The 18553-nt window shown below is 46.2% G+C and overlaps 1 protein-coding gene and 1 long non-coding RNA gene across 2 annotated transcripts in view; one reads left to right on the top strand and one right to left on the bottom strand.

The window, feature by feature from the left end:
• The window catches only part of BFSP2 (beaded filament structural protein 2), a gene marked incomplete at both ends in the record, with an annotated part of 34695 nt that extends 32821 nt beyond the window's left edge, over positions 1-1874 (top strand). Inside the window, one exon of the mRNA XM_084902150.1 lies at positions 1650-1874. Coding sequence (XP_084758276.1) covers positions 1650-1874 — 225 coding nt within the window. The remainder of the gene's footprint in view (positions 1-1649) is intronic.
• LOC311631726 lies at positions 17-7245 on the bottom strand. The gene is made up of 3 exons (XR_014796634.1): positions 7013-7245; positions 1590-1886; positions 17-302 (listed from the first exon to the last, which is right to left on the bottom strand). It is a non-coding gene; the product is annotated as an uncharacterized lncRNA (long non-coding RNA).
• Between the last annotated feature and the right edge of the window lie 11308 nt (positions 7246-18553).

The following is an 18553-nucleotide window of genomic DNA, read 5'->3' as shown; positions in this document are numbered from 1 at the left end:
ATTCAAGACCAGAAACCACTATTTTACTTTCTGGAGGGTCTATCATCCAAAGGCATCCCTTCCAATGTCCAGAAGCTGGGGAGTAAGTGTGCTGCTGTGACCATAGCATGCTTGCTGGTGCTGTCCACGTCCCCTCGCAGGCCTGGGTGGGGGCACCCACAGCAGCGGCCTCGTCATGGTCCCTCAGCTCAGGCATCTCCGTGGGAACCAGGCCAGGATGTCAGGACTTAGTTGGGGAAAACTGGTGCTTGGGCAGTGGGTCCTGAGTCATCAAAGGGCCCTGGACCACAGGGAGGAGTCACCTGTGAACACGGAGCCCACACTGTAAACCGATGACCCAGCCATGGCTCTGTAAGACATTTTTCCAAATCACAGGTGTTACACGTCCGATGTCAACCATCACCACTCACCAAGCTGGACAGTGGTGGGTGCCGTGTTAGGGTCCCTGGAGAGCTTGGGGAGGAGGTTAGAGCAGAGGGGAGACAGGCCCAGAGCTGGACTTCAGACAGAGCACCGTGGCTTCCATGTGGGGCATGCAGCACAAGGAGGAACCAGAGGCAGAAAGAGGAGCTAAGAGGCCACTGAGGTCCCTCTTGGTGAAAGGTGATGGGCATCGATCCTGGGCATTGGTGGCTGGAGAAGAGAGGGCGTTCCTGTGAAACTTTTCAGAACATATGTAACGATTGCGTTTGGGAGAGAAGCAAGAAGACCAGAGGTGTGTCTTTCCCCAGTTTCTAGTTCTCCGGAGTTCCCCTGCTGCAGCGCAGGACAGAGAAGACCAGCAGGTCCGTTTTGGATGCCTTGATTTAAGGTGCGCTGGACTGCACATTATTTCCAGTCAGTAGGAAGCTCAGGAGAGGGCCAGGGCTTGGAGAGAGGAGAGAAGTCTGTGCTAACAGAATCACTGCAGGAGCCATTAGCAGGCGGACTGGGAAAATCATGAGTGAGGGAGAGACCAACTAACAGGCCCGGGAAACACAGTTCAGAGAGTAACAGGTTCGGGATGGGGCGACAGGGAACCCACAGGGAAGGGGGAACCAGAGGAAGAGGAACTAGCCCAAATGGGCACCTGAAACACTAAAGAAACAACTGCTGAGTATAGAACAGCCAGAGACGTTCATTGTGATTCTGATAATCTGGGGGAGGGAGCAGAGGAGACAGCATTTTAGCGGAATGGTGGGTGGGGTTTCAGCAGTGGAGGGGGGGAGGGGATAGGGCCCCCCAGGGGGAGAGAAAAGGAGCAAAAAGGCCCAGAGGCAGTTCAGAGAGCACGGTTTCTTTGAAGCAACACCTGCAGACTGCTTCTGTGTGTGTGTCAGTTTCTCTCTCATTTTCTTCCTCTCTCATTTTCTCACTCATCTCTTGTTCTTATATCTCACCTCTCTCCCTCTCCTTCCCTCTTCTCTACCTCCCATCCAACCCCCTCCATGTCTCACACACACACATCCACCCCCCACCCCCATCAGAAGGATCAGCGAATTAGACTAAACAAGAGTCTGGCCTCCTGAGGATTCATGATTTATACACCAAGCCGCATAAACCTAGCAACCGACCCGACCAATGCCAGCCCCTCCCACTGCTCTGCACACCTCCCTCTCCAAGGGCCCTGCCCATCGGCCTTGAGTTCGGACACGTTCCCTCTTTTGTAGAAACGAGGCCTGGAGAACACGTTGCAGGACGCCAAGCACTGGCATGACCTGGAGCTGCAGAACCTGGGCGCCGTGGTCCGCAGGCTGGAGGCGGAGCTCCAGGAGATACGGGAGGAGGCGGAGCGGCAGCAGCAGACCCGCGAGCATCTGCTGGCGCACAGGTGCCAGCTGCAGAGGGACGTGGCGTCCTGCCACGATCTGCTGGACAGGGAGGAGAGCCGGTAGGTCTCTTCTTACCTAATTGTAAAAGGAACACAACTCATCATTTAAAGTATTTTTCAGCCAAAACCGGTGTGGCTCAGTGGATAGAGCATCGGCATGCGGACTGAAAGGTCCCTGCTTCGATTCCGGCCAAGGGCATGTACCTTGGTTGCGGGCACATCCCCAGTAAGGGGTGTGCAAGAGGCAGCTGATTGATGATTCTCTCTCATCGATGTTTCTAACTCTCTATCCCTCTCTCTTCCTCTCTGTAAAAAAAAATAAATAAATAAAATAAATAAATAAATAAAATATTTTTCAAACACTATAGAAGTAGTGAAGATAGAAGAAATCACCCCAAACTCCCCAAAACACACACACACACACACACACACACACTCCCATAGCCCCACTCTGTCCTTCCACAAATATATAAACAAATATATATTATAAATGTGCATGTATACATAAATGTGTCACACCTGTTTATAACCATATAAACAGGTATACACATACACATGTAGATGTGCCTATAAATGTTAAGACACACCTAGTGCAGCAGGTTCTCCAATAAGGTCATTTAGTTCAACATCATGTCATTATGACACTGATGAGATGCCATAGGAATTTAACGCTTGTTTATATAGATTATTCTGTAGTAAAACTGGCTTCCTTATACATCATTTCATCATAGTTCCCAGAACCCATTAACAATGTCACATGAGGACTTACTGTAACATACATGGTAGCTGTTAGGAATGCTTTCAGCTGCAAGTAATAGAGCCTACGTAATGGGGCTATAAGCCAGTGGCCCTGAAGTTTCATGTGCACCCAAAACCTGGGCATCTCTTTAAAATGCAGATTCTGCTTCAGTAGGTCTGGGTGGGGGCCTGATGGTCTTTACTTCCAACAAACTCGCAGGTCAGGCCTATCCTGCCGGCCCGCAGACCACACCGGGAGCAGCCAGGACATAACCCGTGTTTGTCTGAGAGTTCCAGAAATGAGGTGGCCCAGGCTTCTCAATGATTTCATTAGGTCCCACGCCCTTTCCATCTTTCTGACTTACCATCCCTAATATATTGGCTTTTTTGTCTTCATCTTTGTCCCCATGGTGGCCAAATGCCTACCACAGCTCCCGACCTCAGGTCCTCTCACTCATGACAAGAAGGAGGAAGGAAGAGAGGGCAGCAAGAACGGCCTTTCCCTGGGTAACCTCTTCACCAGCCAGTGAAGGGGAAGTGTGTTGAGAAGTCCTGTAATGGACGTTGCCTGTTATCTCATTGGCCAGACCTGCTCACATGGCCTTACCTCCCTGCAGGTGGTTCTGGGAAAGCAACTTTTTCCAGCCTCTACACTGGAGAGAGGCAAGGATAGGGATGACATATATACGTCTAAGTATGTATATGAATGTATGCATGTGTATACACACACATATATACATCGATGTATATAGGCAGTCTTTTTTAACGGGTGAGGACTACAGGAGCTTTTGCACGAGTTCTGGGACTAGTTCTCTAAGCTCTCTAAGGAAATCCAAGCCTTTATTAGATCATAATTCTATATCTTCATATCTCCCTCCAAGGCCCCGTCTGTGGCATACATTGACTAAGGAACAGAATATCAGTTCCAAGAGATAGCTTAGCGATTATATAGTCCAACCCCTGTGATTCCAGCAAAACTGCAAAGGCCCAGAACAGAAAAGCGGTTTTCTGTGATCACACGAGGAGGTGGAGCCAGAGCTGGGACTCCGTAACCTCCCTCTCTCCAGAAACAGGAGAGCCACGGGGAAGCAACCAGCCCTTCCTCCTTTCCAGCGGAAAACGTGTCCTCCAGCTCCCCTCCAACTGTCTTTTTATTGGATTCATTTCTGTGGACTATAGACGCTGGATGTTTCTGACCAAGCTCATTTTTCCACATGCCTGTGAACATCTGAATAAGTGCACAAATTTGTTTTAACATAAAAAATGGTGAATTAAGCTGACTATTCTTCAAGAATTTAAGAATGCCCATTTAGTGAGTGCCTGCTGTGTGCCAGCACAATTTCAGATTCTCTGTTCTCCTCATTTCCCCTGAAACCCTGCTAGGACTATATCATTATCTCCATTTTATAGGTAAGAAAGAAAGTCCCAGAGAGCTTCAGTCATTTGCTCAAGGTAACTCAGCTAATACCTGTGGAGCAGGGATTTGAAACCCAAGTTGGCCCTGGCCAGGTAGTTGGTTACAGCATCTTCCTGATTCAATTTCTGGTCAAGGCACATGCAAGAAGCAATGAATCCTATATAATAAAAGCCTAATAGGTTAAGTGTCTGGTCATCTGTCCAACCTATCAAAGTGTAATTTGCTAATGATATGCTAAGGTTGTTCAACCACTCACTATGATGTGCACTGACCATCAGGAGGCAGACTGTTAGGTTAGCTTGCTGCTGGAGTCCAACTGATCAAAACTGAGTGAGACAGGCTGGACATGCCCTGGAGCCTTCCTGCAGTACCTCCGAGGCTGGCCAACCTCCCTGGCCCCGATCGTACACCAGTGGGGTCTCTCGGCCTGGCTTGCACCCTCTCACAATCTGGGATCCCTCAGGGGATGTTGGAGAGCCGGTTTTGGCCCAACGGCAGAATGACCAGTCACTTTGACGCGCACTGACCATCAGGGGGCAGATGCTCAGCGTAGGAGCTGCCCCCTGGTGGTCAATTCATCCCACAGAGGGAGCACCACTCAGCCAGAAGCCAGGCTCACAGCTGGCGAGCTCAGCAGCAGTGGCAAGAGCCTCTCCCACCTCCATAGCAGCACTGGGGATATCCACCTGAGGGCTCCCAGACTACAAGAGGATGCAGGCCAGGCTGAGGATGCCTACCGTGCCCCTGAGTGCATGAATTTCATGCACCAGGACTCTAGTCTATATATATATATATATATATATATATATATATATGGCTAACATGCAAAGTTTCCCCTCTGGAGTTCAACCAGGAGACTGGGAGTTCAATCACTCGCTATGACGTGTGCTGACCACCAGGGGACGGTGCGGAATGAAGGGAGGCCCCAGCCGGCAGCTGGAAGGCCAGGATCGGCCCTGATCACCAGCCAGGCCTAGGGACCCTATGGTGCATAAATTCTGTGCGTCAGGCCTCTATAAATAAGTGGAGCAACAAATCTCTCTCTCTCTCTCTCCTCTCCCTCTCTTTCAAATCTATTTAAAAAAAAAAAAAAAAGAAAGAAAGAAAGAAAGAAAGAAAAGAAAAAGAAAAAGAAAAAAGAAACCCAAGTTGTCTTATTCCAAAGGCCAACTGCTTTCCACGAGATTCCTACCTTTCCTGTAATCTTAAAATTGTGATCTCTTTACTAATTTCTGATCATCCATAGCTTCTCTCGCTCAAATGTGTTCTTGTTTATTTGTTTCAGCTAGTGGAGAAACCTCTTTTCATGAAGAAAACGCTGCCTCCTCACCGAGTGGCCAATGGAGTGCCTTGAGGAGTTTTCCCCCCGCCTGCTCCCCCATCTACCCCAAACCGCCTCCCATCCCCCACGCTCCCGGAGCTGGATTCCCTGCTAGATCCCCTTGAGCTGAAAAGCTTCCCCGGAGTGGAGAGGGTTCTTTGGCCTTAAACCGAAGTAGCCTGTGGCTTGGGCAGCCTCCCTGCCCCTCTCTCTGCCAATAAATGCTTTGCGTGCAGCTTCCAGTCTGACCACCTGTTCAGCTCGCCACCGGGTGGAGATGGTGTCACTTTACCTGCCTGGCTTTTGCTTGTGGAGTCACCCCTGAAGGCTCTGGAAAGTTCCCTGAGCATGATGCCAGCTGCCTCTCCGCCCAAGGATCAGCTGCTTGGGCAAGCGCTGTGCTCCAGGCACGCAAGTCCGCCACGGTTTGGGGCAAAGACAGCAAGCACTCTTGTTAGAGAGGGGAGGGGCAGGGCGCTGTGCTGCACGCACCACCATTACAGGCATCGTGAAGCACTCAGACCTCTTTCCTGTGCTCTGCCTGGGTGTTTATGTGCGGACGAACACATGTCACTGCCATTGGCGGAGGGCCTCTCCATCAGTTTAAAGGGAACTTCGGTGTAAGTCTGTGGGGGGTTAATTAGACTGTGGTTGCTTACTTCGCTTCTAGACTCAGAATTTGCTTCCTCCGTGGAAGCCAGGCCGGCCAAATATAGTTCCCGAATCTGCCACCTACCCAGGCAGGCCCCCCCTGCCTTGCTGATTAAAATTGAAACCAGCACCTGTGTCCTCGCACCAGCTCTCAGCGCCTCCCAAACCACACACACGCACACACTCTCACACACACACACACACGGCCCGACCTCGATTTCTTAATTCTCCCCTCACGCTTGTGACAGCCCACCTGTCACACAGCATCCCAGACGCCATATCCAAGCTGAGTCTTTGTCCTCTTCAAGCGCCAGCCCAGACAGGGGGCCGTGTCCACTGAGGGCCAATTTAAAGACCCCCTCCCCCCAGTACCCGCACTTCCAAACAGCCAAGGCCAACACAAACGAGAGAAGCCTTGTTTCCTCCGCAGGAAGCTCGGAAGAGAAGAGAAGTCAGAAAGGGGGTCTCCTGATTGGAATGGCTCCAGCCGGGTTTTCTGTCTGCCTTCCAGGGCCGCCAAAGGAGTCGTATTAATGAGCCACTTGGGCAGGACAGCTCCTGAGTCTGCCTGAGACCTTTCCATAATTCTGTTTGTTGTCTGAGGCACAGAAACAGGCTAGCCCCCACCTCATGCCGCATTTCAGCAAATCACCAACCCCTCCCTGCTGCACTCTGGGAGCGGGAGAGTGGAATTCACCACTGGGTACAAGACACAGTGTGCAGCCAGCCTAGCTCTGTTGCATGCATCCAACGCTAAGTCTGTTTCTTTTCTTTTCTTGTTAGGATTAGATTTGTTTGCCCCCCAGCCAAGGCTGAAATCCCTAAACCTAAACACAGCTGGAGGGCCCCGAAAGGTCAGCCATTCAGAGGCACTTCTGTGTCCGAATGGCTACGCGTTGCCCAGAGCCTGGCAGCTGTTTGAGCCCCTGCCAGAGGGGGGAATGGACTTGCACCCCCTCCTCAGCCCCCACCACCCCTCCTCAGCCCCGCCCCCACCCTCCTCTGTCCCCCCCACCCTCCGTCCCCCCACCCCTCCTCAGTCCCCACCAGCCTGCAGCTGGGCCGGGCCACACACCGGCCTCCTGGGCTTTGTAATCGGAAGAAGCAGCCGCCGTAAATCATCACATTAATCACCCTTTGGCAGCGAGAGCCCAGGCTGGCTGGTGCTTCCAGTTCCCAGCACAGGTTTCTGCTGTTTCTAAATGAGGCTTCATTGTCAGGTAAGAAAAGGCTCCGCTGGCCCTCCTGACTCCGGCTCCGCCAGGGCCTTATCTAACGCGGGCTTCCTGGCAAAACACCCGGTGCAGTGCCACCCGGCGGGGCCAGCACAGCAGCGACAGGTGGCTGGGAGGCTGCGGCTGGGGGGCCAAGAGGACAGCACGTTTGCTCTGGAGAAGGCTGCGGTGGACTCCTCCGAAAACAGGTAAGGCCACTGGCCTCCAGCCTGGCTCCCAGTGAGATTGCCAGAACGTCCCTGGGCTGTCAGACCAAAGGCGCTAAGTCTCGCCTGCATTACCTTCTGTCACACTCCTGAGCACCTCCGGGGGCCCAGACATTCTGTTGGGCGTGGGGATGCCAGCATCAAAAGGAGACACGCAAGCATGTCACACTCGTGGCGGGCCACATGCCTGTCAGAGTCACTGGGGAGTCAGGTGTGCACAGGAAAGCAGACACGGAGCACAGCAGGCTGAGCCGCACACTGCCATGTGCATGACCCCATCAGTGTGTCACAGACGGCATGAAACAGACTTCCCGTCAGGTCTTTGTTGATGTTGGGTAAGGTGATTCAGCAGGAACCATCGAGCACCGTGCTGGCGTCTGATTGTCTCTACTCCCTGCAGATGGTCTACATGTTTCCCGGTTTATTGAGATAGGATTGGCATTCGGCACTGGACAGGTTTAAGGTACACTGTGAAATGATGACCACGGAAAGTTAACATCCATCGTCTCCTATAGATAAATTTTTTTTTAAATATATTTTATTGATTTTTTACAGAGAGGAAGAGAGAGGGATAGAGAGTTAGAAACATCGATGAGAGAGAATCATCGATCAGCTGCCTCTTGCACACCCCCTACTGGGGATGTGCCCACAACCAAGGTACATGCCCTTGACCGGAATCGAAACCGGGACCTTTCAGTCCGCAGGCCGACGCTCTATCCGTTGATCCAAACCAGTTTCGGCGATAATTTTTTTTTCCCATGTAATGAGAACTTTTTTCTTTTTTTTTTTTTTGTGCGATGAGAACTTTTAGGGTTTACTCTGTTAACAACTTCCCTAGGTACCATACAGCCGTGTTCACCAGTCATCCTGTGTACAGTACATGCCCAGTACTTATTCATCTTCTCACTGGAACTTTGTGCCTTTTGACCACCTTCCCCCAACTCCCCCTCTCCTCCTCCACACCCACCCTGCTTCTGGTAACCAGAAATCTGGCCTTTTCTCTCTCTCTCTATGAGTTTGAGTTTTGTTTTTAAGATTCCACTGTCTGACTTATTTCATTTAACATAATGCCCTCAAAGTCCACCTATGCACCCAACTTGTTTCAAATGACAGGATTTCCTCCTTTTATGGCTGAATAAACATCCAGTGTGTGTGTATACATAGTCAAACATACAAAATAACACAGCTTCTTTATCCATTGGTCTGTTGATGCAACACTTAGATTGTCAACATGTCTTGGTTATTGTAAATAATAATACTGCTTAATGCTGCTATGAACATGGGGGTACAGATAACTCTTTCACATAATGTTTTCATTTCCTTGGGATATGTTCCCAGAAGTGGAATTGCTGGAGAGTGTGGTAGTTTTAATTTTTTGAGGAAATTCATACTGTTTGCTATAGTGGCTGTACCAGTGTACAGTCCCCCCAACAGGGCACAAGAGTTTCCTTATCTACATATCCCGGCCATCACTTATCTCTTACCTTTCTGATGACAGCAATTCTAACTGATGTGAGGTAATGATTTGATTTAGATTCCTTTGATAAATGAGTGATATCGAGCACCTTTTCATGTACCATTTGGTCATTTGGGTATCTTCTTTGGAAAAATGCACCCATTTTTTTAATGGATTACAGTTGACCCTCAAACAATTCAGGTTAGGGGGACTGACCACTCCTTGCTGTGCAATCAAAAGTCCACATATAAGTTTTGACTCCCCCAAAACTCAACTAGTTGGCCCTCAGTATCTGCAGGGGATTGGTTCCGGAAATCTCGTCATACCAACATTTGTGGGTGCCCAAATGTCTTAATATGTAAAATGGTGTAGCGCCCTAGCTGGTTTGGCTCGGGGATAGAGCATTGGCCTGTGGACTGAAGGGTCCCAGGTTTGATTCTGGTCAGGGCGTATGCCTGGGTTGTGTGCTCGACTCCTAGTGTGGGGCATACAGGAGGAGGCAATCAATGATTCTTATCAATGATGTCTCTCTCTCTCTCTCTCTCTCTCTCTCTCTCTCTTCTCTCTTTCTCTCTCTCTTCTTCTCTATCTCCCTCTCCCTCTCTCTCTCCCTTGCTCTCTAAAATCAATAAAAATATTTATTTAAAAAAAAAGATCATGAAACTGTTAGGAGGTTAGAATATTGTGCATTTCTTTTAAATGCATGTTTCAGTTTTATATAGTATCAATTGTGTCTATACTAAAAAACAATTATTAGCATAGTTACACTTTTTCCCTTTTTCTCTCCCTTTATCCTGTCATTTTTTTTCTTTATCCTGTCATTTTTACTGTATCAGGGTTTATTTTATGCACATTCTTTTCTGCAACCCATAATTCATGTTGTGGTTCAGCCTTAGTCTATCAATAGTTAAACGAACTAATATTTAAACGGGTCCTTTCACCCAGCATTTTCATCCCTGGATTCTTATTTTGATTCATCTCTTGTTTAAATGCATTTCCCTTTAAGGAGTTTTCCAAGGGTCGATGGCTGACAAGTGCTTTACCTCCTGGCTTCTTTCATGTTTGAGATGTCTGTTTCTGTGTGTGTGTGTGTGTGTGTGTGTGTGTGTATGTGTGTGTGTATATATATATATATATATATATATATATATATATATAATTAAATTTTTACAGAGAGGAAGGGAGGGGATAGAGAGTTAGAAACATCAATGAGAGAGAAACATTAATCAGCTGCCTCCTGCACACCCCCTACTGGGTATGTGCCTACAACCAAGGTACATGCCCTTGACCGGAATTGAACCCGGGACCCTTGAGTCCGAAGACGGACACTCTATCCACTGAGCCAAACCAGTTAGGGCTGTTTCTGTTATATTTTATGAAGAACTTGTCTGGGCACAAAGTTCCTGGGTCAAACATTGTTCCCTCAGAACTTGGCACGTATTGCTTCATAGTTTCTTGGATCCACTGTTGTGAAAAGGTCCAACGCCGATCTAACTCTTTACCCCCCTCTCTTCTTCCTGGAGACCTGAATGTTTCTCTTCCTGCTTCAAGTTCTTAAAGAAATCAGCATATTGCCGAAACTGGTTTGGCTCAATGGATAGAGCGTCGGTTTGGGGACTGAAAGGTCCCGGGTTTGATTCCGGTCAAGGGCATGTACCTTGGTTGCAGGCATATCCCCAGTAAGGGGTGTGCAAGAGGCAGCTGATCGATGACTCTCTCTCATCAATGTTTCTAACTATCTCTCTCCCTTCCTCTCTGTATAAAATCAATAAAAAAATATATTAAAAAAAGAAATCAGCATATTGACTGCTCTCATTCCTAATCGGCTTTTCCAATTATATGATATGTTATCTCTGCTTGAAAATTCTATTATTCTTTGATTTCAAGACAACTTTTTGTATCATGTCTCTGCGTAGTTTTTCTGTTCCATTTGTTCACATCTTTATTTCAAAGGCATCAAAGGATCATCTTTGCTCTCATCTATGTCTTTCATCTTCTTTCTAGTTTTTTAAATCTTTTTCTCTCTTTGCTCTGCTTTTATTGTGACTATCTCAGGCCTCTCCACAAAAATTTGACTTCCAGCCATGTCTACTCAAAACTACAGAGTGGGGCGAAAGTAAGTCTACAGTTGTGAGTACATAAAACATGGTTTGTTCTTGTATATTATTTATTTATTATTGTATTTTTTTTAATTTTTTAGAGAGAGAGAGAGAGTAGGAGAGGAAGGGAAAGACAGAGAAATAGTGATTGTGAGAGAAACACATCGATTGGTTGCCTCCAATCAGAGCCCGGGACAGGGAGGAGCCTGCAACCAAGGTACATGCCCTTGACCGGAATCAAACCCAGGACACTTCGGTCCACAGGCAGATGGTTTATCCACCGAGCCAAACCGGCTAGGGCTTTTATTGTATTATTTTTCATACAAACAACTACAAACCTACTTTTGTCCCACCCTGTATATTGAATTTATTAGATACCTAATAGTATTAAACTTTTCTTTCACTCTGCAATATGCTCTTCAACCCATTCTGTTGACTTAGCTTATTATCTCATAGATCTTATTAAATTAGAATAATATTCTACATGTTCATGTTCTTATAGTGCAAAGCACTTATGGAGAATACGCCTGTTTCTGTGTAGTACTTTCATCTAGACTGGTACTTTTGTATGCCATTTGTATTCTAATCATTTGCTCAACATATATTTGAGTAGCTTGTGCTGCAATGCAATGTTTTGGTCTGGTGATATCACAAAACAAATAAGTTCTTACTTTTATTGTGCTTACATCGTGTGTGTGCTTGTGTGTTGTGTATATATAGCATACGTGTTTTGGGGTTTGCAATGATACGTTTATATAATTACTGTGTTATTTCTTGACATTTTTCTGTTAGTTAAAACTGGCTTGTGCTGCCCAGATCTTTCATTTCTCTAATAAAGTGAGATTGAATTTTCCTTGTCATTTATTTTTTTCACATCATCTGGAACCAGTTTGAATTCCCTTCAGGGCTTCATCTTGAGTTTAATCCACTTTTCTGTAGCCCGAGAATAGAGTTGTTGTGATTAAATTTATGGACTTCAACCTTACAAATGGGAATTCAGTTTGTTGTCATAACGAATTCTTCTCTATAAATTTAATTTCTAATTACGCATTATATAACTACATTTTCAAAAAGTTTTTTTAAAAAGAATAAAGTCACCTATATAAGATTCTATTGGAAAATAATTGTTGTGACTTTTTTTTTAGTAACTGGACCATTACCTAAAAATAAAAAAGCTGAGGAACCATTAGAACAAGCCCATGGTTTCTATGGTAACCTGTAAATGCATCCATCATATGATTCTGAAAACTCTTTATTGATTGTTGAGAAGCAAACTACTAAGATTTTCCTAGCAGTTCCATACAAATGAACAATCCTGAATGTGTCCCATATCTTAGTTGTATTTCATGACAAAAAAATAATCATTTTTAATGTTCACGTACAAGTGTGATTTCATTTGTGTCCAAACTGGAAATATGGCCCCCACAAGCTCCTTTGTCTTCCGCTTGGTCATAGATCATATTGGTTTCTTGGGTGGAATGGAAAGGAGTGTTGTCAAGTATCAGAAATAAAATATTTCCTCTGTAGGTTTGTCTCTAAAACCAAAGAAGAAGGCAAGAGGCAGGACTTTTTGCAAATTCAACAGGCAAAATGGCCTCAAGCATCTGCAGAGAAACTTTTCAAAGGGGGCTTACAGACTCTCCAAGGAGCCTAGTACAAAGTGATAACACCCATTCGGACTAAAGAACACTCCTGAACACAAGCAAAACTAAAACTAAAAAAAAAAATCTCTCGTTTCCTGGCAACCAGGGCAAGAAGGAAAATAAAATAGGTGTCATACTTCTTTTTGCCTCATAAATGGATGTTTTCAAACTCTTGGAAGACTCAAAATTTCTATCCATCTTTGAACCCTGAAAGGAGAGTTTTTACATGGATCTTTATGTATTGGATCACGGACGATGGAATGCACAACATTCTCAGTAATCATTTTAACAAATAAACTAGGAGAGACCTATTTATAACTCTTTCTTCTATGACCCCAGATATGAAGACAATAAAGCAAGACGTTGTTTTATGAAGTCAGTGCTACAAAGGGAATTTGTAGGAATCGTGTCTACATTAATGAGTCCATTGTGCGACTTTGTTCTCACTCAGTGTTCTATTTTCCACTGCCTGCCTTTGTACGTTTTCTCTGATTCCGTTTCTCTCTCGGGGATATGAGCATCATCTGTTACAGGCCATTGTTCCATGCACCATTTTGACAGCCAGCACAGAATGAGTAAGCTGTTGTCGGAGGCAGGTCTGGTGAAAGCAGGAAGCAGAAACCCTTTTTCCTCTGATGCTCTCTCGCCTCTCGTGACCTTTACATCCCCCCTCCTCTGCGTCCTCGCTGCTCTCTGAGCTCACAGCTTCCCATGCCACGTCCTATCCCGGCTTTTCAAATATTGCCATGGCCTTGAGGTTACCTCCTATTTATATTTTCTAGCAACTCCTCTCTTTTTCTTCAGGGCTGAGTGCAGCACCAAAAGGAAATTATGGGCCTGGCCGGTTTGGCTCAGTGGATAGAGCATCAGCCTGTGGACTGAAGGGCCCCAGCTTTGATTCTGGCCAACGACTCATGCCTAGGTTGCAGCTTCGGTCCCCAGTAGGGGACGTGCAGGAGGCAGCCAATCAATGATTCTCTCTCATCATTGATGGTTTTTTGTTTGTTTGTTTGTTTGTTTGTTTGTTTGTTTTTCTCTCTCTCCCTCTCCCTTCCTCTCTGAAATCAATTAAAAATGTACTTATATTTTTTTTAAAAAAAGGAAATGATGGTTATCAGCCCAGGTTCAATCAGAGACAAGGAACCACAATGAGCTCTGGGATAGGGGGGTTGGAATTAGACCTTACACAGTGATGGGAGGAGCTAGGAGGTGGCAGTAGGGAAGAGGGAGTGAGATCAGAGAGTCAGCTTGCCCATCTGCATATCTGCTGTCGAGGTGGGATGCAAAGGGAAAGCGGCTAAAGGAAGCCCTAAGAAGCTGTTGCCGGAGTTGGCTGATGGGCCTGGGCTGCTGTTGGCCATCAGGGTCAGTTCTTGCCAGAAGACCTGGTCTCCGAGTGCAGGGGGGCCGGGACAGGCCAGCTCCGCTGGCGCCTCTGTGTGTCACTGCATCTAACCGGGAAGGCATTCTGAGAGCAATGGCTGCTGCTCCTTTTCCATCATCTAAATGTCATGCAAATGTCTTTTCTGGCCAGCTCTCCCCTGCAGCCATACAGGAAGGGCATTCTGAAAATGCAGTTTCCAATTTAACCAAGTGGGCAATAGAACAACTCAGTGGAGCATGTTTTGAGAAATTCATTGAGTTACAAATGCCTGATGTTCTCTGCGAACTCCCCTCAGAAGGATATTTGACACTGAAGAAGAAACGTATTCACTCAAAGGGGCTCAGGCACTGGCTGGCCAGTAAGGAAGATATCGGGAGGGACGTATGGTCCCTGCTGCCCTTGTTGTGTGCTCCAGGCTTTCCAACTTTCCCACCAGCAAACCCCTAATCACAGAGGGCAGTCCCCGTAGACTCCAGAGGACTGAGCTCATAGCCCAAAGGGACCCACCCCAAGCGTCCAGTCTTCTATGTTATCTTCGTTATTCCTGCAAACTCGTGCCTTACTTTGGAACATACATGGACTTGTTTTGGTAGGCAGATAAATTTTAAGCTGCTAGGGAAATATATTTCTTAACTTTTGCTTCCCTAACCATTCAGTTGCATGAAAAAAAGCTGCATCCATTTGTCCTATGGCTTTGAAAAGCCCCAACCTCATCACCACGGGTCCCCTTGGAAAGGACAAACCCAAGGCTAAGAAACACGGACGTTCCCTTGAGGCTGAACCAATCAGCCACTCCCCTCCACACATGCAAAGGCTCCGAATACTCTGTTAGATGGGACAGGGGTCTCAAGGTCTGGGCAACCCTAAAAGTTATGTGTTGCTGAATGTTGCCTAGCATTCTGTAGGTGCCGCTGGAAACAGAATGAGCTGGCAGGAACTCAACCAATGAACTAGCCAAGGGCAAAGAAGAAATCAACATGTAATTGACCTAACAGTGTGCACAGGTAATGACTAAGCCTGCCTCCGGGGAGACAGAGCTTCGAACAAGAATCCCATCTCCTTTACTCCTGCAAAGTAAATGAAACTACCTTGTAGCTGTTTTTGAATAGAGCATCCCAAGCTTGGAAACCCTTCAGTGCCATAACGTCAGGGTCAAGTGCAATCTCCCTCACCCAGCATCCAAGGCTCCATGATCTGGGCTCATCTAGCCCTGTCTAGTTTCCTGTCACTCATCCTGCTCACTTACCTCCGGAAGTCTCCCGTGAACCCTAACCACCTCTGCTCTTGCTTCCATACCCTTCCTTGTGCTAGTCCTTTCCTCCCCCCCACTCCTTTGCCTGAAGAAACCTTCCTCGATCCTCAAGACCCAACTCACATGCCTGTGACAGCCCTGGAGCACTTTCATTTGTACCATCAGTGCAGCCCTTTCCGCTCTGTAAGACCTATTAGTGTTTTGCCTGGTCTCCCAAGTAGCCTGTGAGCTCCTCAGTGGCAGACACTGCCAGAAGGCCATCTTCCTCTTCGTACTTGCAGTTGGATTTGGGAGAATCACAGGAAAAACCAGCCATGGTGACTCCACTGTCCTCTGCCAGGGAGTGATACAAGGTTGAACGCATGACTCAATGCTGGTCGTTTAGGATGTATAGACTACACACCAGGAAGCTGAACCAAAAGTTTCATGTAACGGTACTTACCCTTACTACATATAACTCACACTGATGTTTTCTATTCTATTTTATTTGGTTCTATTTCCTTTTTCTAAATGCCAGTTGTAGCCCAACAGAGCTCGTGAACCATCAATATCTTGTGACTCATAGCTTGAAAAAGCCTGCACTGCACTCTCATACTGTTTGACAAATACTTGTTGAGTGAATGGTTTGGGTGTAGAGACAGGATAGGGGCATCACCCAACACAAATATATTCAGCCGGATAGCTATCACTTTCATCTGTCTCTTTAACAACTGAAATAACATGAAAAGGAAGTGTATTATTTTAGCAAGATGATGCCAGTGGCTTAGTGAATATTTTAACGTATCAGTTTCCTAGAAAGAATGTGGTACAAGCTTTGATTTTACATTGCTTTGTCTTGAATAAGTCTTCACATCCCATCCTTCTTCAGCAGTTCTTAAAGACAGGGCATGATAAGATGCTCCAGAAAACTCATGAGCCCCTGGCGCTAAAATGAGACAGCTCCTTCTCTTAGGTCTGTGTTGACTCTTTCCTCCTCAATAATCAAACATGAGCCTTTCTCTGGGTTTTCTTAACTGTGTGCTAGGGGGAAATGTGAGTTTCAAGCTGGCTAGGTAGATAAATAGTGGCCACCAAATTAGTCCCAAAATACAGATCAGGCGTTGTATATATGCTATTGGGCTGATTTAATATCATTCTGACGCCTGTAGGCTTCTGAACCCCTAAACAAAGACGCTAATACATAATTAGATCTTCTCAAATGACACTGAGGGGCTGGCTGTCCTGTTCATCTATATTTGGGGACCAGTCTTGATCATTAAAAACCTTCATTCACTAGGAACCTCTAAAAACCAAACTGTGCCCTTGATGTAAATTCAGCTGGCACCACACAGCCCTTGGTCAATGATAGATGAATAAAGGCCCACAGGAAGGAAGGAAGGAAGGAAGGAAGGAAGGAAGGAAGGAAGGAAGGAAGGAAGGAAGGAAGGAAGGAAGGAAGGAAGGAAGGAAAGAAGGAAGGAAAGAAGGAAGGAAAGGGAGGGAGGGGTATTGGTGTGATCTCAAATTAAGGAAGAAGCTAGGAAACCCAAGCTCAGTGGCGCTCAGAAAAGGAAGGGGAGCAAGAAGAGGAAGGGCAAAGAACAGTAGGGGATATAGGCCATGGTGTAGTGGGAAGAGCTCTGAACTGGCAGGTGGAGGGTATAGGTTCTGTCAATCTTGGTGTCCAATCAATGATTCTCTCTCATCATTGATATTACCCTGTTTCCCCGAAAATAAGACAGTGTCTTAGATTAATTTTTTCTCCCAGAGTTGCTCTAGGTCTTATTTTCAGGGGATGTCTTATCTTTCCATGTGCTAGGTCTTATTTTCGGGGAAACACGGTACTATCTCTCTATCCTTCCTCTCTCTGAAATCAATAAAAAGAGTTTTAAAAAAGTATACCACGAATAAGGGGGAGGGACTATTGCTGGCAGTTCCTTATGCAAAGGCATGATGGAAAAGAAACTAAGGACCACCACACGTCAGGGCAGTTCATGACATTGTCTTAATTCATCCTGAGGTGCCACCATTGTAAATACAAACATAGAGAAAAGGGAAAATAAAGTATTAGTATTAAAATAAGGAAGGTCTAGTTGAAACTGGTTTGGCTCAGTGGATAGAACGTCAGTCTGCGGACTGAAGGGTCCCAGGTTCGATTCCGGTCAAGGGCATGTACATTAGTTATCCCAGTGGGGGTGTGCAGAAGGCAGCTGGTAGATGTTTCTCTTTCATAGATATTTCTAGCTCTCTATCCCTCTCCCTTCCTCTCTGTAAAAAATCAATAAAATATATTTTTAAATAAAATAAGGAAGGTCTAACCTCACACATTCCCTTAAATAAGTAAGGAAGCACGCCACTCCCAGAGTTCCTGGGCCCATACTTTGAGAACCACTCAGGAGAATCTGGGCAGCCTTAATCTCTCACACTTCTCTCTCTCTCTCTCTCTCTCTGTCACTCTCCCCCTCTCTCTCCCTTTCTCATTGGTTGTCTCGGTTTAGTCATTGGCAGACACTGGAAGAAGTAGCTTCAAGGTTTGGCTTTCTTTGAGATCTTCAGAAGAAATACTGAAAATATAAGCCAGATTAATAACAACTATCTTTTCTCTGATGACCTAGTCTATAAAAATGATACATTTTGGTATATTTTAGTCATGTTTTATGAAGTCTCTTCTTCCTTTCTCTTTTTTTCTGCCATTTTTTTTAATGTCCTTGTATTAATAAGAATAGTGTTGCCCCAAAATTACCAGGATTCCTGAACTTCATAACAGAAATCCCAGCAGTCCCAAAGGCTTCTGGGAAATTCTTGACCTGCGAGGGAAAGGAAATTCCCTTCTCCTCCGGGAAAGCCGCCTGAGTATTTCTATCTGATTAAAATGGCCACATGCAGCTTGGGCACAGGAAAACAAAGCCCCACAGATGGGGTTCCAGGCCTTCTATTCCTCTCCTCTCTCTCTCTCTCTCCCTCCCTCTCTCTCTCTCTCTCTCTCTCTCTCTCTCTCTCTCTCTCTCTCTCACACACACACACACACACACACACACACACACACACACACACACACCTGGAGAGGGGTCATTTTCTCCTTTTTTTCTGCTCTTTTCCTACTCCCAGCTTCAAACTGCTTTCTGGCCCTGGCATTTGATGATTTCTCCTCCTTCTTGGTTAAACTGACTATGGAAATGTCACAGGATTCTGTCACTTAATCCTCTGGTATGTGTCACCTAATCTTTTTTATTGAATTTGTTGGTTAAAAAATTACACAGGTTTCAGGTGCACAGATCTCTGATGCATCACCTGCATATTGTACTGGGAGTTCACCACCCTGAGTCAAGTCTCCTTCCTTCATCATGTATCCCCTTTCCCTT

Source organism: Pipistrellus hanaki (assembly GCF_964339955.1).
Source record: "Pipistrellus hanaki genome assembly, chromosome: 13".
Lineage (NCBI taxonomy): Eukaryota > Metazoa > Chordata > Mammalia > Chiroptera > Vespertilionidae > Pipistrellus > Pipistrellus hanaki.
This window is presented reverse-complemented; position numbering and strand designations above follow the sequence as displayed.